Below are 24,688 nucleotides of genomic sequence, written 5' to 3'. Positions count from 1 at the left end.
CTACATTCAGATCTTTATTTTGTGTCAATATCACAGGTGTTGGGTAGTGTCATGTGTGCGCACCAACAACATGCAGAATAGCTCATTTATAAGATATTTTACTGAGCTGTCACTTTGTTCAATACATACCATGAACAGTACTTACAAGGGATAACAACTGTTGCACTATTAAAATTTGTGTGCAGGCAACCAATAAAGCCACATGGATATAAGCAGACAACATACCAGTAACAGCTTTTTCTTTTTTTTTGGGGCGGGGGAGGAGGGAGATGGGGATGACTATTTAAATAGAAAAAACTGTGTGTTTATCTACCTGCCTGTCATTTATACTAAATGAATTTCATTAACAGAAATCACCCAGAATATATCCTGGCTGGTTAAAGAGATGGAACATATGTAAAGTAGGACAATGTTTATTAATAAACATTTATATTATGGTAGCGCCCACAGATCAATGAGGATTAGGGTTCTAGCACATAAAATCAATCTAACAGCTAACTATCCCTGCTAATCATTCCTACCAACCCCAAACTCATGCTGTTTATTCTTTTTAAAACTCAGAATTCCATTTCTTCCTCTGCCAAACTAGAGATAGCGCACACTGGTTCAAAGACCAAGATCCAAATCAATCTCAACTATGATAATTTATGAATTTTGGAAAAGTATAAATACAATGCACAGAACATACAATATAAACAAAACATTTTTATACTCCATATATATTACACAAACACACCACAGCCAGATATAAAAACAGTTTAATAAGTGATCTATTGTGTTCAACCCAAGAAAAACTAGCCAATCATTCCAATATGCTGCCCTGAAAAAGATGATTAAAAAAAGGGGGAAGGGAGTGAAGAATTTGTTCTCTTCTTTGTTTCTGTTTTTGAAGATACGAAAGGTGGCCTGAAGAGTTCTTATTTTGATTTTTAAATTTCTTGCTTGTTTTTTTACCTTAGAAATTTCAAGTCTGGTTTTGCTAGAGAAGATCTGGAAGATCCCAGGGATGTTTGTTGTAAGCTGCAACACCTTAATTGAAGGACAAAGGTGTTGAATGTTTAACAAAGGCTTCCTTTATCCAACATTTAATTATTCAGTGAAGTTAAATAGGTGTCAGCAAAAACAACATTCTAGAACAGTCTGGCTAGAAATCTCTTCCTCTCAGTTGCTCAGCTTTCAACTTGATAGACTGGTGGTGCTGCAGGAGCCAATGTGAAACCTAGATGTAGAATGCGGGTGAAATAAACTAACAGAAAAAAGCATTTTTAAAAACTCTGTCTCTCTCTCTCACACATGCTCTTTCTGTCCATCCATCCCCCAGTTCTACATAATAAGAAAACCAAAAATACTCAAACCATAAACTCAATTTTCCACCCCCTTCTTTGAAAGTCTCTTTCAGTCCAACAGCTTGTTTTGTTTTTTACTAAGCAAAAATACACAGGCCCGTGACCTTGAAAAGTAACTTCAAATCCTCTGTGTAAAATTTCATGGTGCTTCCCAGTTTCGCCAAATTGTTATCTTAAAATGTAGAAGTACATTCTTCTGTGCTGACATGGGAGATTCCATAAGTCGAACTTCTCCATATGCTATAGCCATGGCGCATTTATAAAAGAATGGATGCCTTTTGCTTGAATTGATTTAGTTCCAAAATATGCTATTTTGTGGAAACTATCATCCCTCAGATTAACATAACTTTTAAAATATCTGATGCAATCATAAAAATCTTAAATGGTCCTTTTTAAATTTAGGATTAGTTTATTTAATCAAAGAACATTACCTAGATTTAAACATACACTGAAAGGCGATAAGAAAAAAAAATTAGGCTTGTTTTTGCTTTTTTAAACCATTGTTAGTTTATATTCCAAGATAACTGCAATGAAAACATGGAATGAGTTTTTTCTACTCTTAGTTATCGATTGAATACCCACTCCATCCCAATATCTGAGCAGAAATCAGCATTTGATAAACCAGAAGTACCCAAAATGTGGGCTTCAGACTCTCAATGATCTATTCTACAAAGATGTGCTTGATCATAAGCTGCAGGCTCTTCTCCCCATTCCCAGGTGCAAAACAACATTGTCCAAATATTGCTTTTCCATATAAGCAATTGCTATAATAATCACAGGAATGTTACCCAACAGCAAGTGGAAAGGAAGAGTTCTTATGAATTAAGGAAAATTGGTCCAGAAGCCATTTCAAGTAAGTCTATCCACCTTAAAAAAAGATTTCAGAATCCTAGTCAGACAAAGCAGTAAGCAAATGATCATCACTGTCATCACCATCTGCAGGAAACTATGTAGCTCAGTATGTTGGTTAAAGCCAATATTAGTTTGGATGTGATCTACCAAAACTGTGCCTGATACTATTAGTAAGGAGATTGTCCATCTGAAAAATGGCATTTAAGTGTGAATATGTCAAAGTGTAGAATTCAGTGTGCACTCTATTAATTGAATTTAACCTTGTAAAATTAATATATTCTAATAGGTAACAAAGATCACAACTGTATATTTGCATTTATATAACTTTGTAATATCAAGGTCATAGTCACTTTTTAAATGACATGATTGTCTTGAACTCTTAACAACCTAGGAAGCGTTTAAGTTCAAATACATGTACACTTAGAATGTCCAACTGGGTGTCTTGTGTATGCATGCATGAGAGAGAGCTTTAAACAAGATGTGACACACTATACCTCAGGGGGAGCGCCCTGTAAGCCCCATATTCATCATTTATATATAATTATGATCTTGCATATAAAGCATGCCATGTGAAGTATCAGGGGAAAGGTAATGATCTGCTGAAAGTCACTGTTCTGTCTAAATATGTACCTCATTAGTGCACATGAAGTTATGAGATTGTGTTGTACGGCTGTCAGTAACACAGGCTGTAAGTTGGGGAATCAGCCAGATATTAGCTCCCCAGAGACAACAGAAAGGAAAATAATCAACGCCCAGATGGGCATCAAACAACCATCAACAACCATTGTCCAGCAAAGGAGTTACAACTCAATGACTCACCTGGCATAAGGCCACACCAAGGGAATTGCTCAACCTTGCCTGGGGACTCAGACATGCCCACCAGACATGCCTGGACTTGTGTTCTCCAAGCACATGGACTAAGGGTATAAAACAGAACACAGGGGCCCCAGGCTGGGCCTTTTCTTCCCCCCCACCCCCTCTCCACCACGCTGCAAGCAACAAGGACACTGAGAAGACTGCAGACTCCAACAACAGAGGAGACTGGCCCAGTTTTCAAGGGGTGAAACCCGTGTACTAGGAACTGCAATATTCAGGGGGGTAAGAAAAACTCTTAATCTAGATGTTGTCCAGTCTAATAGGGTTGAGACTTTAGACTGCATGCTTAAGTTTTATTTTGGTAACCACTCTGACTCTCTGCCTATCACTTATAATCAGTTAAAATCTATCTTTTGTAGTCAAACTTGTTTTACTGTTTATCTTTACCAGTGGGTTTGCCTAAAATGTTTGGTAAATCTGCTTAGGTTTTGCAAAGGTTGTTGTATATCCACTATCCATTGATAAAGTGGTGAACCAATTAATAAACTTGCACTGCAGTGCAAGACGGTATATTCCTGGAGGTACAAGACTGGGAGCTGGGGGGATTCAACTGGTGCCTTTCTCTGTGTGATTCATGAGTGGTTCTGGGACCATTCATGCAGTCTAGCTAGGTGTAGGGCTCCACATGCAGTTGTGCTGAGTGATAACAGCACCTGGAGGGGTTTGCTGCTTCTCACTAGCAAAGCATTGTGAGGGACGGCCAAGGCTGGAGAGTTAAAAGAGCACAGCTGTCCCACCATCCCAGGTTGCACCCCAGGGATCCCGTCACACAAGATATTCATTTAAACCATTTAGATCTACCATATTCAAATTTTTCTGAGGAAGGACAAGTGCAAGATCTGAAGGTCAATCCTGCCTCAAAATATCACTGTGGTTGGTGATCTGAGACTTTGTGCCACCAACTGCACCTGTCTACCCAGGCATCTAAGCTCAGCATTAGTGTCTGTAGCTGGTTCTTTTCAAACTCTCTTCCTTACATATGAAGAAAAAAATACAGGAATTAATTTTATTTTAAATTAATTTTAACTTCTTCCTTCTGATCTATTTCACTGTATCTCAGCTCTTCACATTTCAGAATTCAAAGACTTTGTATTAACTCAAAATGTAGTTATGTGCCATGCTGTGCCTCTGAGTTTCATCAGTAACTGGATCTCCTCATTCTACTTATGCATTTGGTAAGTCTTCATAATATTTGTTTTCTTACTAATTTGTCTTAACTGGTTCTGCTTTTGACATAACATATTTTAAATAAAAAAGACCATGTGGAATCAGCTTATAACAGACAAAATACAATAAATACATTGTACAAAAAACACCATGAATAAACGAGAGTGACGATATATTAAGGCATCACTTAGAATTTTTTTTAAGAAAGCCAATAGATGATCTAACAAAACTTTTCACTTCTCAGTCAGCTTCCAGACTGGACAGCTAGCTGCATGTGGTCACACTAGTAGTGAAATAACATCAACCAAATTCTGAAGGAATCCAGTGACTGACACATTCTAAAAAGTAAGGTGAACATATTGAAAATTGTGTTTTCTGCTCAGTCTGGATGTAAGTTACTGTCCATAAAACTACTTAAGGCATTAGGAGATGGGTGGGTACTTAACACTGCATGACAGTGTTTGTTTCAGTGTTACAAAATGTTACAAGGGTTTGGGCAGATCCTGAAACTCACCAAAAAAAATGTGTTAAGTAATTTTATGGACAGTCCCCATTTTAAGGCGCAAGATTACTGAGACTGTGTCTTTCCTAGTTAGCAAGCTTGGGAAGAATACAAAACAACCACCACCAAGGGACCAAAGAGATATGAACAGTGTGACTGATTTGGAGATGCTCTGTAATAATTATGAACATTATGTTCTGTTTCTCTGACAGACAGTTATAAGGGGAGTATGTAACAGATAACTACAAGGGGTTAATTCAAGAAGGGGTTTGCTGCACTTGGGCAGGAAAGAGGACAATAACTTCAGATAACTACCCATTTACCCAGATCTTAGGGACAATCCAGTCCCATTCACTTTGCTGTCCCACCTCCAAACCCCTATCAAGCCCACTTTATGAACTAGGATCCCCTTACTAGACATCCGTAGAGGATGGCTGTAGAGGAAAAGGATAAATGGACACAAACCAGATATTAGGAATGGCAATGTAGGAGAACACTTCAACCTCCCTAGCCACACTATAGCAGACCTTAAGGTGGCCATCCTGCAGCAAAAACACTTCAGGACCAGACTTCAAAGAGAAACTGCTGAGCTTCAGTTCATCTGCAAATTTGACACTATCAGCTCAGGATTAAACAAAGCCTGTGAATGGCTTGCCAACTACAAAACCAGTTTCTCCTCCCTTGGTTTTCAGACCTCAACTTCTAGAACAGGGTCTCATCCTCCCTGATTGAGCTAACCTCATTATCTCTAGCTTGCCTGCATATATATATCTGCCCCTGGAAATTTCCACTACATGCATCTGACCAAGTGGGTATTCACCTACGAAGGCTCATGCTCCAAAATATCTGTTAGTCTATAGGGTGCCACAGGATTCTTTGCTGCTTTTACAGATCCAGACTAACACGGCTACCCCTCTGATAATAGGTACTCAGTTAATATTCATAACTTCAGAGACAAAAATGATACATGTATACAAATAGCATAATCATATTCAGCAAATCAAATTTTCTATTGACACCTTACTTGACATACTTTGTATGAGATTTGTTGCAATTATACAACAGTGGTAGCAACAATGATCTGCATGGTCATATTTTAATCTGATAATGTCACACCAAAACAATCAATACCACCAGAAATGGAAAATTAGAAGTATTAATGCTTATATAAGTCTAAAGGAAAAAATAAGTACTCCAAATACTTCCAGCCATTAACTGAAATAATATAAAGACCCTAGCTAATACTGTTAGCTCTAGCTCAGGGACTGAGCTTTCAAAGTCATTTATAGTATAAGAGTATCAGTATTACAGAGAATATTCATTCCTTAGTGAGAAATTATTGGATTTAAGGAAATTAGAAATGGATAAAACGCTTACCACCTTCGTGAACTGAACCTTTTACACAATTCCTATACTTCTGCTGGATATGAACAAGTCTTGATACAACTGAAATCATAATCCACCTTCACAGTTGAAGACTACTGTGCTGGGGTATACAGACGGCACACAGGGCCCAAAGGGGTTAAAAGGCAATAATGGGCTCAAGTAACCTCACCCCTACAGGCCAGCTGAGCATACTCCAGCAGGAAGAGCAGATTAAAAGGAGCTCAGGAGCCCAGGCAAGGGATGATGGGCAGGCTGCAGGAGAGCTGAATTCTTCTCAAGAGAAGCAAGTCAGAAGGTTGGTCTTAAGAGGGGACTACACATAGCAAGTAATGCCACTAGCAACCACCACCCACTTCAAAAAGCAGCAGGTCTTGCAAAGCCCTGCTCACTTGTGAAGTTATTGACTGTTCAGATTATACGTGCTATACCCCAAAATGATGGGGCGTATAGGCAAGAAATAGCCAAGGATGGCAAATTTAGGCTCTCTAAGGGGAGGATCCTGTCATTGTTACTTCCCACAGGGCCCTGGGCTGGGACCTGGTGGAGTGGGAGGGCCCAGGTCCTCCTACCACACCATGCTTAAGGACAAAGACTCCAGACACAGTGGGGAGGCCCAAATACTGCCAGCCTAGAAGCAGGGACCAGGCCTCTCTGACAGTAAGACAAGCAGCTGGAGAACAGGTGCACTAACCACTAGCCTACCCAGTCCTCTACGCCTCCCAAAGACCATTTCTTATTATTACATAAACATATTTCACATTTGAAGTGAAGTGGGGCAAGCAGCACTATTGTTTAACAAAGGGAAAGCAAAAAAATTATAATTTTTTAAATTGATACTAAAAGGGAGAATTCAAGTCAGGACACAAGTGAAAGTTGTCATGTGGTCTTTGCTTGACGCTGAGTGATTAAGACCTTTGTTTTTACATCTCACCATTAGCATAGTGTACTATGCTGGGGCACTGGCTCAATGGTGTACAGCTTGATTATTTTAAAAGTGGCCTGTAAAGGGGGAAAATGGTTTAAAATGTCAGAAGCTAAAAGAAAATGTAAATAAAGCATATGCATAAGTGTAATGCATATACACATGTACAGCCAGCTCTGAAGCACAGAGGAGGTCACGCTCTTAACTTACATAGCTAAGCCAGCAACCATCCCCAGATACACCAGCTCACACCAGCAAAGGGTCCATTTGCCAGCGTAAGCTTCGTCTCTGCAAGGGAGCTTTGCTGGTACAACTAGTCCTTAGAAATATCAGGAACCTCAAGTCCCATCTTCCCTGTGTTGCTGAACGACTTATTGGATGATTTAGATATGGATTAGGAACTCTCCTTGCCCTTATCAGAAAGGGCAGAGGTTTGAATGTTTAACAGAGGGTTTTTTCCCTATGGTCTTAAATAAATAGGTGTCAACAACAAAAATTGTACACAGTTTGCATAAAAATACATTTCTCATTGCAAATCGGTTTCTCTTGCAGGGATTCTCAAACTTCATTGCCCTGTGACCCCCTTCTGATAAAGTTACTACATGACCCCAGGAGGGGGCAGAGCCTGAGCCCCACTACCCTGGGTGTGGGGAAGAAGGGGCTGCAGCCTGGGCCCCGCTGCCTTCGGTACGGTGGAGAGGGGGGCCACAGCCTGGGCCCTGCCATCCCATGTGGGGCTGGACCTAGGGCTTCAGCTTAGCTTCAGCCCTGGGTCCCAACAAGTTTAATGCTGGCCCTGGCCACCCCATTAAAATTGGGTCACGACCCACAATTTGAGAATCGCTGCTCTATTGTCAAAAACCTCCTAGTTTGGTTATCCACTGCATCTGGTCTGGGTTAAGTATGCAAGACACAAATTTCTATTCCGTGTATGATACATATACACACACACAAACACACACACGACATATTGTTAAGTATATAGATCAAGAAAAATTGGCAGAAAATTTTAGCCCTCTGCAGGTTGATTTTTTTTTTTTTTTTTTTTTGCAGTACTCTGAAAAATATAAAATGCTAAGTATTATTAGTAGTCTTCTTTGGGGTTCAGGAATGTATCCCATAAAATCTTTAATGAACTCTATACTATCACATCCATAAAAAGGGTATATTCACTAAGATTCTGTGATACTTCCTATGTAAACAGTTGGACATCAGATTGTCAATTTTAGTCAAAATGCTTTCCATCTTACTAAATAATTAAGAGTTAACATTTATACACTACTGTATTTTGACTAAAGTATTAATCTTACAAGTGTTATACTAGAACAACCACAGAAATTTAGAATGTAAGAAAAGTCATAACTGACTTGGCTCATTACCAGTGACTTCTAATAACTGTTTATTTCTGAATTCAGAATTACTTAAAGTAACCATATCAAGGCAGTACAACATCTTAGCAAACTTTTGCCAAGGTCAATGAATGACCTTTGATTGTTCATTCATTGAGCCATGGAGATGAGCAATTCTGATCAACTATAGATGATTATTCAAAATATTATCTAGAAAATCCAAAAGGTGCAAGTTCACAGGGTAAGTGGTGGATTGTTTCCACTTAGCTAGTTCCTCCCAAAAACTAAAATATCTAGTTTGCTATCAAGTAATTTTGTAGGGTTTTTATTTTTGTTTTGTTTTAGGGGGGAGGAGGGGAGAGAATACATTCACACTATAAAGCCTTTTTATAGGCAGATGCAAAGAGTACTATTGAAAAAAATGACACTGGCTCCAAATTAATGCATGCACCATGGGATCCAGAAGCAAGCATAGAAAGACCTCATCTATAAGAAATTAACATTATTTAGAAAGTATTTGGTACAGGATTAAAGTTGCAACATAGATCAACAAAATTTCACAGTGAAGGCTAATATGTGTTGCTTCTCTCTTAATTTGATTTCACCAAATGCTCTTGTACCAGTCCAGTGTACCAGAGAAAGGCTGCCATATGCAATTATCCTAGGGGAGGGGCAAGAAAAGAATGAATTCTAACTAGGACCAACATACAACAAGATATCCCTAACCAGCTTCACCACCACAAGCCTCAACATCCTGCATACAATATACATTTCCCTCTTGCTAACCCACCACTATCACCAAACCCCTCTCTTGGCACTAAACTTCTCCCTTCCTCTCTAATCAGAGAAGCAAGTATTAGAGGCAGCACCTTTTGAATGTTCTATCCTCTGCTCCACTTAATTCTCCACAACTATTTAAATGCATACATATACTACAGAACAAACAATAGAGTCAATTGGAATCTGATCACTGCCATAGGAGAGTTTCAGAGGGGTAGACTGTTTCAGCAAAAAACAACAAGGAGGTCTTGTGGAACCTTAAAGACTAACCAATTTATTAGAGCATAAGCTTTCGTGGGCTATGACCCACTTCTTCAGATGTATAGAGCCTGCCTACTGTAATTTTCACTCCATACATCTAAAGAAGTGGGTCACAGCCCACGAAAGCTTATGCTCTAATAAACTGGTTAGTCTTTAAGGTTCCACAAGACTCCTCGTTATTTTTGCCATAGATGAATGCAACCACTTACAGGGAAAGGATGCCACTAATCGCTATGGTGTCTATCACAAGGGTCCACAAAGCAAACTGGACACCTGAACAGATGAATACTTGGGGCATTCTAAGCAGCCATATACATTGCCCAGACACAAGAAAGGCAAGAACACATGATAGCTTGGCTCTAAGAATTGGAACTGAACAGTCTAGCACTTAATAAGCAACTGGCAATCAAAACTCCTACATTGCTTTCTTTGTTCTGCCACTAACTCGCTTTAACACCATGGCCAAATCATTTAATCTGAGTGCCTCATTTTACTCATCTGTAAAGAGAGTCTTGTAAACACTTCTCTCACGGACATTGGTAAGCTTGTGTTTGTGAAGTCCTTTGAGATCTTTGGATGAAAGCTGCTAAAGGAACGTGCAAATCAGTCTTCTCTCTCATGGAAACTGACCTCTGGTTTCTGCCTAGATTCTCTGGAGGAGAAAGGTAATCCCATTTGTCTGGGCTGCTATGAAATGGGCTATAACCCACTTCAGATGCATGGAGTGGAAAATACAGTAGGCAGGTATACCAGCCTACTGTATTTTCCACTCCATGCATCTGATGAAGTAGGTTTTAGCGCACGAAAGCTTATGCTCAAATATATTTGTTAGTCTCTAAGGTGCCACAAGGACTCCTCGTTATTTTTGCTGACACAGACTAACACAGTTACCCCTCTGACACTAGATAATCTGTCATTGTACAGTGACAAAGCACTTACCTAATTGTAATTGCAAGACATACATTGTCACTAAAGTTCAATATTTCAAGTTTTAGTTAGTCTGTTGCAAACTCAAATTCATTTATACACACCGAGCTTTTGGCAATCAATTTTTAAAAGTTTAAACGAAAACAACTTTTTGAACAAATGCCTAAATGCAAATGATACTGACAGACGGGAAAGACTAAGGACTACAATTAACTTGTGTAAACATTATACATTTTACAACTTTCCATAACATATTTTATATACAGAAGAAAGCAATGGAAATTCCATGCAACTGGATAAACAGTTATTTATACTTTACATCTTTTTAAACCATGCATTACAGTATTTCTGAGTAATGAATACCACCTCTGCAAAACTTCCCCAAGGTCAAGAATGAACATCACCATTGATACTTGTTACCCCATCCTCCTCTCCTTACTGCCCAACACTCCATTTGTTTGTTTCTTCCACCAGCTAGATCTTGTCTTTTACATGGTTTGTTTGTTTGCAGCAGGCACTGTAAGTTACTATACTTTTGCACAATGCTAGTGCCATGGAGCCTCAACTTGACTGATGCCCCTTGGCACTACCGCTAAATAACTGTGAAACAACCCAAGCTCTTCACTGAGCACCCTTTCTAAGAGGCCAACCAAGGCAGGCATCCCTTAAACTCTGTCCAAAGTTTTCAAACCTGGGTGCCTAAAGTTAGATTCCCAAACCTATATTTAGGCACCTAAACATGAGCAGCTTGGTTTTTCCAGAAGTGATGAGAATTCACAAATCCCACTGAAATTAGTGGGATCTGCAGATGTTCAACACTAGGGGGGATGGGGGGCAGGGGAAATCGAGCCACTTGATTTATTTAGGTACTTAAAGCTGGATTGAAATTTTTGGTCTCTATCCCCTACAGCACTGATATCCATAAGGATTACTTAGCTGCTCTTAAGGGCTTGGCTACACTTACATTTTATAGCGCTCTGACTTGCTGGCTTGTGGGGGTGGATTACCAGGAGCAACCACACTTGCACTTCACACGTGCGACCACACTTGCACTTCAAAGCGCCGTGCTTTGACGTTTCCAGTGTAGCCATGCCCTAAATAACTACTGTTATCAAGGCACCCTTTACAAGAATATCACAATGCTGGTTAAAGGCGCCTCATGAAGTGAAGTATATTTCCAGCCTATATGGACATGAAAGTGGCTGAAATTCTATAAAAAGCATGAGAGTTTGGGGCAGTCAAAAGGCTTCATTTTGCTTGGGAATCTGCCCCTTAAGACAGGCAAACAAAGCTTTAGGGTTAGGTAATTCAAGGTAACACCAAGCCGTATAATGGCAACCACCAAATCTTTGTGTTTAGATGTGTACACAACCTAAACTGAATACACACACACACACACACTTCAGCAAAGCACTTCTGCACATGCTTTACTTTGACAATGGGCCTACTCATAAGCTCTGAGTTAACCATGTGCTTAAGTGCTTGTTAAACTGGGGCCACAGCTCCTTCTGGCACAAGCTTTCACTCATATATAAAAATCCTACTCTGATCTTGGACAGGAAACATCTAACAATCAGCCATTGCTGGACCCATTCAGAGGGAGCAGCAGATATGCCTTTGAAGACATGCATACTCCATACTGAAGTGCCTTTTAAGACGCGAGATTTCAGTTCTGAAGATTGCTCAATCTCTCTGCCTTGCTATCTGCTATACTGTAAACTGAAAAACTAAAATTCCATCTCCTGCAGCTGCAAAATTAATAGTTGGTTAGAAACTACACTAGACTTGAAAATATGGATACCTTAGATTACAGAATGCTTGATTGTTTTCAAGGGATACCAAGTGCAAATAAAAGTTGAAACCAAAAATTACAAGAAATTAATGTGTTGTGTTTCTTGTTTAGTCAAACCACAAGAAAAAAAAATTAGCAGTTCACTCTTGCATTACTAAAAGAGTTGTAAAACCGGAAATCAGAAAGCTCACAGCAGAGCTGAAAGAGCTTGGTGTTTTGTTGAACTTCCTCCCACAAAGCACATCAACATATGTGCCTTTTCTTTCTCTCACTTGTTAAAAGGAAATTGAAATTTTTTATTAAAGTTAATGTTTAAAATAAAAGCTTAACTTCCCAAATCAGCCTCACCCTGGTTACGCATAGCAATGAGTCTGCCTACCAATATATGAAAGGCAGCAATTGCTACTAAGTCAAGTATTTGCAGCTTCAAAATTAGGTATCTAAGTGTACAAAATTGTCTAGTGAATAGTCTGGACTGCAGCCAGTGTTACCAAAAAAACTTCACTAGGGGTACGTCTACACTACCGGCAGGTAGTGTTCATTGTGTCAGGGATCGATTTATCATGTCTCACCTGGACGCAATAAATCGATCTGCTAATCGATGCCCGTACTCCACCTCAGCAGGAGGAGTAAGCACAGTTGACAGGGGGCGCCGCAGCAGTCAACTCGCCGCCGTGAGGACGGTCAGGTAAGTCAAACTAAGATACTTCAACTTCAACTACGTAAATCGCATAGCTGAAGTTGTGTATCTTAGTTTGAACCCACCCACCCCCACCCTCCAGTGTAGACCAGCCCCAGGACTGTAGTTCAGTGGTATGATTTACTCTCACATGCATTGAATGCCCAAAGGTCAGTAACCACTCCCTTTAATGGCTACTTTTTAAGTAAATGTAAACAAAAGGTGTGCCACTCTCCGAACTGCTTCCAGAAAGCAGACATAAGGGAGCAGGATTTCACCCAAGGAAATTCAACTGAAGAAAAGAACTGGGTCTGACTGAGACCCAGGGCATCTAGCAGAAGTTCCTTCCACTTGCCGGACACAGGAATCACTGGAGCCAGGAAGCCAAGAAACACCATGTGTAGGGTTGCCAACTCTGACAGAAGCTATTCAGGGAGATCCCCCCCGCCCTCCCAACATGACAATGTCATTTTCTTAAAATATCCTATTAAAATCTCCTGGATTGCTTTCAATAGTCACCAGGAGACTGATGCCGATTCTGGGAGACTGCAGGCCATACCTGGAGGATTGGCAACCCTATTTACATAGGTACAGAGACATCACTAAAAGCTCTGTTCTTCGGTCTTCCCCCACTGTAAGGCTAGGACAGGTAGACAAAATCATAGCCTTCCAGCAGAGAAAGACAGAAGAAGAATAGAGCTTTTAAGGATGTCCCTGTACCTATGTAAAGGATTTCAAAATCAAAATGTACATGGCTTATATCTGGAGTATCTTTTACATCAGGATACAGGAAGTGCTAGTTTATAGCAGAACATAATTATTAGCTATATGATAGATAACCCACTTTATTTAGCAAGGGTCTAGAAGAGTAAAAGCTCCCACAGTACTCGTTACCTTTTAACGTAAAAAGCAAGTTCAAAATTCACAGTTACAAACACACATATACCATCTTCTTGTAAGAAATGGATGTCAGTATTTCTAATGTGGCCTTCATCATGGGGTAATGAAGTGAGACTGCTCTTAATGTTTCCTCTGAAAACTGTAGGGGTGCCTCGGTTTCCCCTATGCATTTCTTAAGTCTCTAGGTGGAGGGATAAAGGCCAGTGTGCATAAATGGCTGGCACTCTGTCTCCTGGCAACTAATTGCCGGGCCCTTCCCCCCTGCAAGGGGAAAGCTAAAGGTGTTGGAGAACAGAGATCCGGTGACCTCCTGGCCTGGGAAAGGGAAAAAAGCCAGAGAGGATGGGCAGGAGAGTTTCAGTTTGGAGCTGGCTGGGAAAATGGAGGAGAGCCCAGATGGGGCTCTGGCCTCCCTGCCTCCACAAGAGGGACCTAACTGAGGGGGTCTTATTGTCTGTACCTGCGAGACCTGTCTTGGACTGTGTTCCTGTCATCTAAATCAGGGGCAGGTAACCTGCGGCACGCGAGCTGATTTTCAGTGGCACTCTCACTGCCCAGGTCCTGGCCACCAGTCTGGGGAGCTCTGCATTTTAATTTAATTTTAAATAAAGTTTCTTAAAACATTTTAAAAACCTTATTTACTTTACATACAACAATAGTTTAGTTATATATTATAGACTTATAGAAAGAGACCTTCTAAAAATGTTAAAATGTATTACATGCGAAACCTTAAATTAGAGTGAATAAATGAAGACTCGGCACAGCACTTCTGAAAGGTTGCTGACCCCTGGTCGAAATAAAACTTCTGTTTTACTGACTGGCTAAGAGTCACAGTGAATCGCAGGAAGCTGGGGATGCAGGGCCTTGTCTCCCCCAAACTCCATGACACATGGTATCTGAGCACCAACAAAGTTATGGAAGATCAATCATCTCTCAGTGCTAAACACCAGAAAGAGCTAGTTTGTAAGTCTTACATTTCAAATTTAGTGCCTATGCTAACATAAAAACAAGCAATTAGAAACCCAGAAACTGCCTTTCAAAAAGGACAGACACAAACAATCACTCTAGAGAGAAATATCTAGGTCGCTCATAGTTCAAATACTTTAAATACTCAAACATAATTGCTAACATAATTGCAAGAAGGCTAACTATTGTTTCCATTATAACTTGTTGCTGAGTGAATTCAAATTTGGTTATCCTGATATGAGAGCACTCAGTACTTGAATGATCAGGCCCAAAGTATGTACACCGAAATGTAAACCCTTTAACCTGGAGGTAAAAAAGTATATACAGTATTTACCCATTTGACAGCTTTTTGAGTAGTTATACTGGAGAAAACTCTGCTTCTACTCAAGTCAATAATTCCCACTAACTTCAATAGGGTCAGGATTTTACCCCCTTAGTTTTATCAATGGCCTGCCCCTCTCTCTCTCTCTCTCACACACACACTTTTCAAAATAAAGGCCTACATCCCTGAATACCACAGCTATCCCAGTCATCAGCAGGGTGGATCAAACCTGGGATCTCTGGAGCTTAGTTCATGAGCCTCTACTGCAAGGGTCCCCAATGCGGTGCCTGTGGGTGCCAGGGCGCCCACCAGGGCATCTAAGTGCACCCATGTACTGGCCGGCGGACGAACATCTGCTGAAATGCCCCCGACAAGCAGCGTCATCCAGAGGCATCACCACTGAAATACCGCCAAAAATTGGTGGCATTTCAGCAGCGATGCTTCTGGATGAAGCAGCTTGAAGGCGGCATTTTGGCAGCGATGCCTATTGACATTGCCACTTGTCAGCAGAATTTCAGTGCATGCTCATCCATCGCCATGGTCCTCCATGGCTCGTCATCCGGCGCCCGCCAGACGAAAAGGGTTGGGGACCACTGCTCTATTGCATGAGCTAAAAGCCATAAGGCTGTTAGCTAAGGCGGTAGAGCAGACTCATTAATATGTCTCTCTCTCTCTCTAACTGGTCTCAGTGCCACTAGATGGGACAGAACACCCCACCCAGGGAATGTGTGAGTTACACTATGCTGACCTAACCCTTAGTATAGACACAATTGGGTCCATGAAAGAATGCTTCCATTGGCCTAGCTACTGTCACTCAGGGAGGTGTAGTTTCTACAGCGATGGAAAAATCCCTCCCATTGCAGTAATCTGCATCTACACTACAGGGTTACAGCAGCACAGATACCGTGCAATAGCTATGCCTCTGTAGCACAGATATTTGCTGACTTATCGAACTAGAATGTTGTTATAATTTTTTTTTTTAGTGTTCAGTTGTTCTTGCATTTTATTCTCCACTTCTAAACCTGATCTTGAATGATGTGGATTTTATTAAACTAGCACAGTTTGAGGTTTTGAAGTCTCAAACTTGAAAAGTGAACATATTTTAAAGATTGGTAAGGATTATGTCAATCCTAGTGTACCAGAAATCAGCTTACATTTAAATTTAAGGTCTAATTACATAAACCCTGAAGAATCACGTTTAATGCAACCATCACATTCTCCAGTAAGTCCTGTGATCATCAGTTCAAATTAAAAAAAATTTCTTTAATTCAGAACTAATTAAATAAAGTTTAGTCAACCACATAGCTCTGCTACACGCAGGGAGATCTCCAGCATGCTAATTTGAGCCACTAATAATATACGGCTTCAGCATTAGTCCCTTCATGTTATAGTTCAATTTTGACAGTTCATTATATACTAAAATCACTACCACAAAAACGTAAGTGTTGTTTTTTTTTTAAATTGAGTAAATGGCTTAAAGTTTAGCTTTTACAGCAAACTGCAGATATTTTGCACACTAAGAGCGTACAGCTGATGCACTATTCATAATGTGTTTGATAAGGGTTTGACATTTGTAACTGACATCACATCGACTTCTCCATTTTCTCAGTTTCATGTGCATCAGTTTTAAGCCACTAAGCAAAGATTAGTGTCATATGCACATTCTCTGATTTTCAGATCTACCAAACTAAAATTTTGCAAGATTTGTGCACACACACACATCTGACTAGTCTCACAGACCTCCACTTTTCCATGTTCTAAAGTTACGAAGATCAGTTCCGCATAACCTTTCCTAACTGTGTTCTCAGTTTAGTGACAGAATCTGTAAAGGCTTTGTACGCTTCTTTCACATGACCTGATATGATTCCTTTTAAAGCTAGAAAGCCTTTGTTACAGTTTTCAAATATATTCAGGTATTTTAGGGTTATTCTGACAGACCAAAAACAGGCTAGCAGCCTAACAATTCCCACACTGTTAGTTGTGCCAATATAGCGCAAAAACTGTGCACTCTTTAAACGTTAATCTTTTTAGAGAAAATCTAGAAAGGGACATGTTATAGCTACAGAATGCTTTTCACACTATGAAAACAAGATCCCTTCAGTATTTTCTGAGAGGGGAAAAATACCCACCCCCCGCAAGCCTGAAACAATTTTAGAAAAGTTTTATAGGTGGCTCAGACTATATTTTCATTAAATAAGAACATAATGTACTGCTGGATGAATCTCTGCCAATTGGCTTAGACAAGATCATTTTCAGCAAGGTAAAGATATTACACCCAGAAGTTAAGTCAATCAGGATTGTTTGCATCATCAGCCAATTGTAGGTTCAGTCCAGAATGTTTTAGTAAGATACCCTAGAGAAGAGTTTGTACAGACCAAAACAACTCGAAGAAGATTCTTTATTAAGGGACTGTGACAGACTATACCATGTTCACACCCTACATACACTTCAAATAATGTTTGTACAAGTTATGCCTTGCAAGGTATCATTTAAAAACTCAACTTGCTGATCAATAATACCATGGCAAAATACACCTAGCAATATTATATGCAAAGTTCTGAATACAAGCTGAAAGGATGACTCAGGTGTGCTTCCCAGGTAAGTCTAGGGAGTGAGTAAACCAGTTCCTCACAGACAAAGAGCAAGCCACAAAGCTGATGGACTATTACCTGCTAACCGCCCATTCTCTGGCAAGGAAGGGAGCAGGGACAAAAAACTCTACATCTGAGCAAAGAAACAGCATGAAGTTTCCTTTCTTCACCAGGCTGCCTGTGACCTTGCTCCCAGCTGTAAATGCTTCTCAAAGGGGGACAGGACTATAAAAAGAAGGGACAGACACCCCAAAACACTCCCCACCCATCGCATTCTCTGCACCAGAGAGGACAAAAGGAAACAGCCACTGGGCTTTGGGGGAGGGGTCCTGACATGAAGAGTTTTGTTAGTAATCTTGCTGGAAGTATGTGGTGAGAATTGTTTGAATCTAATATAAAATTAAGTTAGACACTAGTAAGGACTTTATATTTTTCTTGTATGCCTCATTACTTGTACTCACTTAAAATCTCTCTTTGTTACAGTTAATAAACTTGTTTAAATTGTTTTCTGTAATCCAGTGCACAACCTGAAGTGTTCAGGTAACTGGTAATAAGCAGTGTGTATATTATTCCCTTAAAGGAATAATAGATTTAATATATTTGTACTGTCCAGGAGAGGGCTGGGCGGTACAGGACATACATTTCTAGGGGAAAAGCTGGGACTGGGAGTGCTGAGGTCACCCTGTGCTAATCTTTCTGGCTAGTAAGAGCAGAGATGTGGCTGGCTGGCTGCAGCACATACAGTCATAGCTGGGAGCAACCTACATGCTGGAGGCTGTCAGCGGTCCAGGTTAGTGGCTACCCCATGTTCCAGGACAGGGGTGACATGGCCCCCACTATTCTAGATTGTGCCACGGTATGTCACAAGGACATCTAAGAATTGGGGTTTATTACAGAACAATGCTTTTGAGGGTTTGGTGTAAAGCATCATTGCTAGGCTTGACAGAATTAAGTATTTTTTTAAATAATTTCAACAGGTAATATTGATTATTTTAAAGCTTTTTTAAAAAAGTTATTGATTTAAATTTTCAGTTATGAGAAATTATTAATGGGAGGTCACACAATTATTTAATATCAGGAGACATTGAGATTCAAAGTCAACGCTTTACATATAAATTGCCTGCATCACGTATCCAAATCTAGGAAGTAAATATCCTTAAATCATCAAATTCATCCCCATTTTTGCTATTCATTCACTAGTCCATTTGTAAAGAGCCTAATTCAAACATTTTTCTTTCTTTGCCTATCTGTAACTTTGATTATCATTGATAGAAATATATTTTTGTTGGTTTGTGTATGTACAGTGAAACTGATGCTTCTGACATTCACCAGTAAAAATCGAATCCTTCCAAGCCTACTCACGACCAATATGCATTGCTAGAACACACTTAATTATAGATTATACTAATCGGCCTACATCAGGTGCATTGTCCAATACAGATGCTTTCTTGAGTTTACAACACCTAACACTGCTAAAAATCAACTGGTGTTCCATATACTGCTCAGCTGGAACCAGACATCTCCTCTTCTCATTTAAAAGAAAAAACCCTCCACAAGCCTATAGGCAGCCTTCTTGGGGCCAGAAGGGATGTTGTAAATCCCTTCAAGTCTCAATGCTAGAGACAATATAACCATAATTTCTTTTTATTAACTGCAGGGCTGTGGAAATGCTAAACAAGAGTTGTGTACTGGAAATGCTCTGGAGGGAAAATGAGAGAATCTGCAATTGAACAGAGCAATAGCAGATAATGATAATTCCACTACTCTGTGCTGTGGAGTCTGTTATTTTGAATTTTCAAAAAGAGCTCAGCTAGTGTAAAACACTAGCCATAGAGAGTGAGGTTTACAAGTCCAATGTTGCTTTGTGAATATACTGTCTCTGTACTGCTACAGCTCACTACTGCAAGCTATATGGTATATTATAAGCCCAGAGAAGGTCAACAGTGATTGAATAGCTACTGTATAGCCCTCTAACCTTGGTTGTCTGTCACAGACAACATAGCACCAGGAGTTGCTGCAGCTACTCTAAATGGAAGGTCTCCAATTGCGGGGGAAGTAATTAGCATTCCAGTTTCTAATCAATGCTGCTCATTTTACAGGCATAAAAACTTGTATTAAAACTAATGTTTAAAATCAAGTCTACAGAAGTTAAGAAGGAAGGTATTGTACATCTGGGGTCAGGCTTGAGTGATGAGAGATTACAAGTATCGCTTACAAGGTTCACAAGATACATACATAGTAGATAACCAGCACAGACCCAGATTGGAGTGCAGGAGTTTTCAAAACATCAGTGAATAAGTGATCTCAGGTATGCCACCCATAGAATGTATTTAGAGTCCAAGTCAGTACTGGTGTAGCAAATAGGTGCATCGGTGGGTTTGTCAGGGAAGGGAGTGGATTATTTCCCTACCCACGGTCTCGTTTACTCTACATTAGAAGATATTTTAATAGTCTGGAGCTACATTCTGAGGAAACAAGTGACAACAGATTTACATCCATTGCCTTCTTTTGTTCTTGACAACAGAAAAAATGGCAAGTAAATTCCATTTGCCTACCTGGTAATCACATTAATTAATGAACTGGCTACCTACAATATTTGAGTACAAAGGATATAATTCTGTTTTGGGAATGATAAGTGAAAGATCTGAGCCTTTTCTAGAATGTATGTAACCAAGTAACTACTCTGAAAAGGATTAAGCGAAACCTAAATAAATTAGGGTGCACAGAACTCAAGAAAAGTCTTTGACCAGAGACTGACAACAGGTTCCATTTGAGAGAAGCGGGGAGCTAGTCATTCTGAATCCCAATTAACGTCTCCAGGCTGGTCTCATCATGGGAAAAGGAGGATGAAATCAAAAAATTCCTATTCACCTATAAAAGGTTCAAGGAATAAAAGAAACCAATAAAAGACAACAGTGCAGGCTGTATTTCCAACAGGAGAAATCACTAGGGCCTGGAATGTGCATCAGCCATTTGAAGACAAAGCAAGTGGTCTAGACAACCAACACACTTTGAGGGGGAGGGAGGACTTCCTTACAACAATGAAAGGGATATCTGAATCATTTGGGGGCAAACATCCATTAAATAACCTAAGACATTAACGAAAACCACCATGTACCCAATAGCATAAAACAAATATTTTACTTTATTAAAGTAGAGAAATTAATACACAGCCTTTTTCTATACTGTAGTTAGCGGTACAGTGATTGTCAAGGAAGGCAGGTCCTCAATTGTATTTACATTTAGAACAGGGGTCGGCAACCTTTCTGAAGTGGTGTGCCGAATCTTCATTTATTCACTCTAATTTAAGGTTTTGCGTGCCAGCAATACATTTTAACATTTTTAGAAGGTCTCTTTCTATATGTCTATAATATAGAACTAAACTATTGCTGTATGTAAGGAAAATAAGGTTTAAAATGTTTAAGAAGCTTCATTTAAAATTAAATTAAAATGCAGAATCCCCCGAACTGGTGGCCAGGACCCAGACAGTATGATTGCCACTGAAAATCAGCTCACGTGCTGCCTTCAGCTCACGTGCCATAGATTGCCTACCCCTGATTTAGAACTACCTGTTTGTAACCCAGTTATTTAAAAAGTCTTTTCAAAGTTTTAACGTGTTTTTTTTTAAGCTGAATCAAGTGTTTACATCTATCAATTGCTAAACCTGTGGGTTTTTTCCTCACTGACATAAAAAAGCATTAGTATGCATTCCTCTTATATTTGTGGCTTTTTTTCAAAATGCCCCCATACTGCCTGTAGTCAGTTCTGCTAAAGACTAGACAATTACTATTTACTCTGCACTACAAGAAGAAACCAAAAGGACTGGCTCTTATATGCATCCCAGGAGTCCTACTGAAATCAATGGGACCACCTAAGCACTTAAAGTTAAGAAAGTGCTTTGTTGAACCAGGGACCAGAACAGGAACACAAATGCTGCTTTGTAAGACTCCAAATTATTCTAGTCAGCTACACAAATATGTTATAGATTATAACCACAAATACAAAAATTTGCAGGTCTTTCATAGGTTAGTAAATTTAAGTCCAAAAGGGACCGTTATGATTATTTAATCTGATTTCCTACATAATATAGACCACAGATTATTTTTTTTTGTTGTTTTTGCTAGGCCCAAGTTTTTGTTGAACTTTCTGGTTTAGCCACCTGCTTTTACTTGTTCAGACTTCCTTATTTGTAAGTTCCCTTTTCTAACGCTTCCCTTTTCTAACGCTTAGCGGCACAGTGCTTGTTTTTTCCCATTCCTTCCAATGAGGATGTTGAATTTATTTACACTGGAGGCACCAGTACTTAGTGTCTTAACTATAGTTACTATTTGAACCAACTGATGGGTGTTACTTAAGATAATTTGTCTGTTCTTGTGAACTACAGAACAAGCTGTTCCAAGATGCAGTTGTTTCTTGTATCTAGAAATATTGGTTCTCTAAATCCTGTCTTGATTTAACATTTAAAACAGTTTATATGCTAGAAGCTGAATCCCCCGACCCCCATATTATTATTGGAGAGATATTCTAAATATAGAATTAACAACATTATAGCCTTACCTAGACTAGTTGGTTTTATCAGTTCATCCAGCAAGTCGTAAAAAGGTAATTTCTGAAGCTTTATGTCTGGATGGACAGGGTGGAGCGCAGATGTTAGGTGGGGAAGTTCCAGTTCATGTTTAGGTCCCAGAAGAGAAACAGGAAGCAATGGTGACGTTGCAGGGTGGCCATCGTAAGTGAGCTGTGGAATGGTAGATGGAGACAAAGTTGCTGGCATGGAAGTTGAGTGTACGCTGGGGAGAGACAAGTCTGCAGGTGTCATGATTTTCTGAGGGAACCTCCGCCTATAGAGTTCTTTAATTTTCATTTGGACAGCAGGGCTGCAGCCGGCTTTTAACAAATGCAGTGCTTTTGTGAGAAGTTCGTGTTTGCGTCCGTGCTTGTTCCTCCCCGCGTATCCCAGAAGTACTTGCAGCTCAGAAACTCTAAGGCTCATAACCATTTGCTTGAAGACAAACAAAATTCATAAATATTAGTATTACAGTTACCACCTCTCCAGCGTCAATACTTTTCTGTTAATCTTTTTCATTATAGCTTATTTAGAAGCTGACATTTCTATCCCATCCTTGACTATCTAAAACACAACTTAAAATGTGATTGTGTTTACTGAGTACTAGTAGCAATCTAGATCTAGAAAGTTTGTAACAGCCTTTTTACTTTAAAGGTACTGATCTTTCATTTGCTAAGTGTGATCCAAGACCATCACGGCAGGAGTGAAAATTTTAGGAGAACGCAGACCAGCTTGAGAAAAAGACCCACGGGGTGGAAAGGAGAGAAAGAGGAAGATTTGTAATGTGAGATACCAGTATATTATTCATAACTTTAATATTTTTCTTTCAGTTGTACATTTCAGTAAATGCAGCTATGATCCAATAATTTTGGTTCCACTAATATGACCAAAATGTTAGGGAGTGCTTGGAGTGCAGGACACACATTTTAAAACCATTTTGAATTTGCTTGTGCTACGTGGAAATTTAGAGTAGTTTTTACAACAAAAAGAAATCCGTTAATTAAAAAAAGAGAGAGAGAGAGAGAGAGAGAAAGAAACTCTCTAAAATTCAGAGTCCGTTAACTGACAAGTACCAACTATCACAATGGACTATACTAATAAAATAACTTCAGCATGAAGCTTGCACTGTATTCAAGACAGGTATTTGGAAGGATATTTTGTTATCCATGATTTTACTTGAATCCTAGTCTTCAGACTGTACACTGTTGCCTATCACCATAATACTTGAGCACAGTCAAAAAATGTTAAAGTCAGAAGAAGAAATTACAGAAGTAGTCAGTGTATTGCTTTTAACTATTTCTTTTGTCATCACTGTTTTTCACCCCTCTTTCTCCACTTCTGCTAGTCAATTTTCAACCCCCATATCAGTCAAACCTCTCCCCCACATCCCTACTAAAAAGACAGAGAACTTAAGTGAAGGCAAAATAAGATGCAGCTATCTTAGCCACCATAGCTAGCAGCTATTAAGGACTAGTATCCTCCAAACTTGAAAAAAATCTGACATTTCATCGAGGTAACTTCAAATATTATGTTTTTTAAAATGCATTCTGTTTAAGCTGTTTACCTTAAGTGGCTCCTCTAAACAGGAATTAATACTAAAATATTAACTTTAAACAATAATATACAAGTACATGTGTTTATGGTCTAGGCCATTTAAGTGTTCTGAAGGACATATCACCTTGGGTTGCCTCAAGATCTATTTTCTCTTAGCCACTTACATCAAAAGCATTACCTGGTGCTGGACTTAGGTTTTTGGGGTGGGAATTTTTACATGCAAAGAAAACCTCCCACGAGGTGTATAAAAAGAGAATCAAATCATTTGACAATGTTTAAGTTTGGTGATACTGTCATTTTAAAAAGCTGAGACAGAACTTAAACCAAATGGCAAAGAGGAACTAGAGTGTGCATTTGGGGCAAAGGGAGGGGGAAGGGAAAAAGCCGCAGGTTTCAAAAATACTTAGAGGAGGTTTTATTTCATTTGGCATCGATAGGATACTACCAAATTCACAGCTGTGAAAAACAAGTCATGGACCGTGAAATCTGATCTCCCCTGTGAAATCTGGCTATCGTAGGGGAGGGGCAGGGCTCAGGGGGCCCCAGTCAGGAGCTTCAACCATGAGCCGGGCTCCAGCTGCTAGTCCCAGGGTTAGGAGGGACAGGACTTCGTTTTCCCCTGCAGGGGTCGCTCTCAATCCTGGGTCAGACCCACTCCAGGAACCTCCCCATCTACAGGAAGCTTCAAGGCCCAAACTGTCAGCACCCAACCTGGGCAGAGAGGCTGCAGGGAAAACCCCAGATATATAGTAACCCATCCCCCCATACCTGCACTGCTGCTCCGCTGCTGGCACTGGCGTTGACTTTAGAGCTTGGCATCTGGCCAGCAGTCAATGCTCTCTGGCTGCCCACCTCCGAAGGCAGTACCTCTGCCAGCAGCAGTGCAGAAGTAAGGATGGCAACCCCCCACCCGCACAACTCCCTTTTGGGTGAGATTACAACCTAAGTT

At 39.9% G+C, this 24,688-nt stretch overlaps 1 protein-coding gene across 3 annotated transcripts in view; it reads right to left on the bottom strand.

The window, feature by feature from the left end:
- The window catches only part of PIAS1 (protein inhibitor of activated STAT 1), a 92,004-nt gene that overhangs the window by 26,738 nt on the left and 40,578 nt on the right, over positions 1 to 24,688 (bottom strand). For all 3 annotated transcript variants that reach the window (XM_032764398.2, XM_032764399.2, XM_032764397.2), the window contains one exon: positions 22,176 to 22,620. In XM_032764398.2, the coding sequence (XP_032620289.1) occupies positions 22,176 to 22,620 (445 nt within the window). The remainder of the gene's footprint in view (positions 1 to 22,175; positions 22,621 to 24,688) is intronic.

This window comes from Chelonoidis abingdonii, chromosome 9, assembly GCF_003597395.2.
Source record: "Chelonoidis abingdonii isolate Lonesome George chromosome 9, CheloAbing_2.0, whole genome shotgun sequence".
Taxonomy (NCBI): Eukaryota; Metazoa; Chordata; order Testudines; family Testudinidae; genus Chelonoidis; species Chelonoidis abingdonii.
This window is presented reverse-complemented; position numbering and strand designations above follow the sequence as displayed.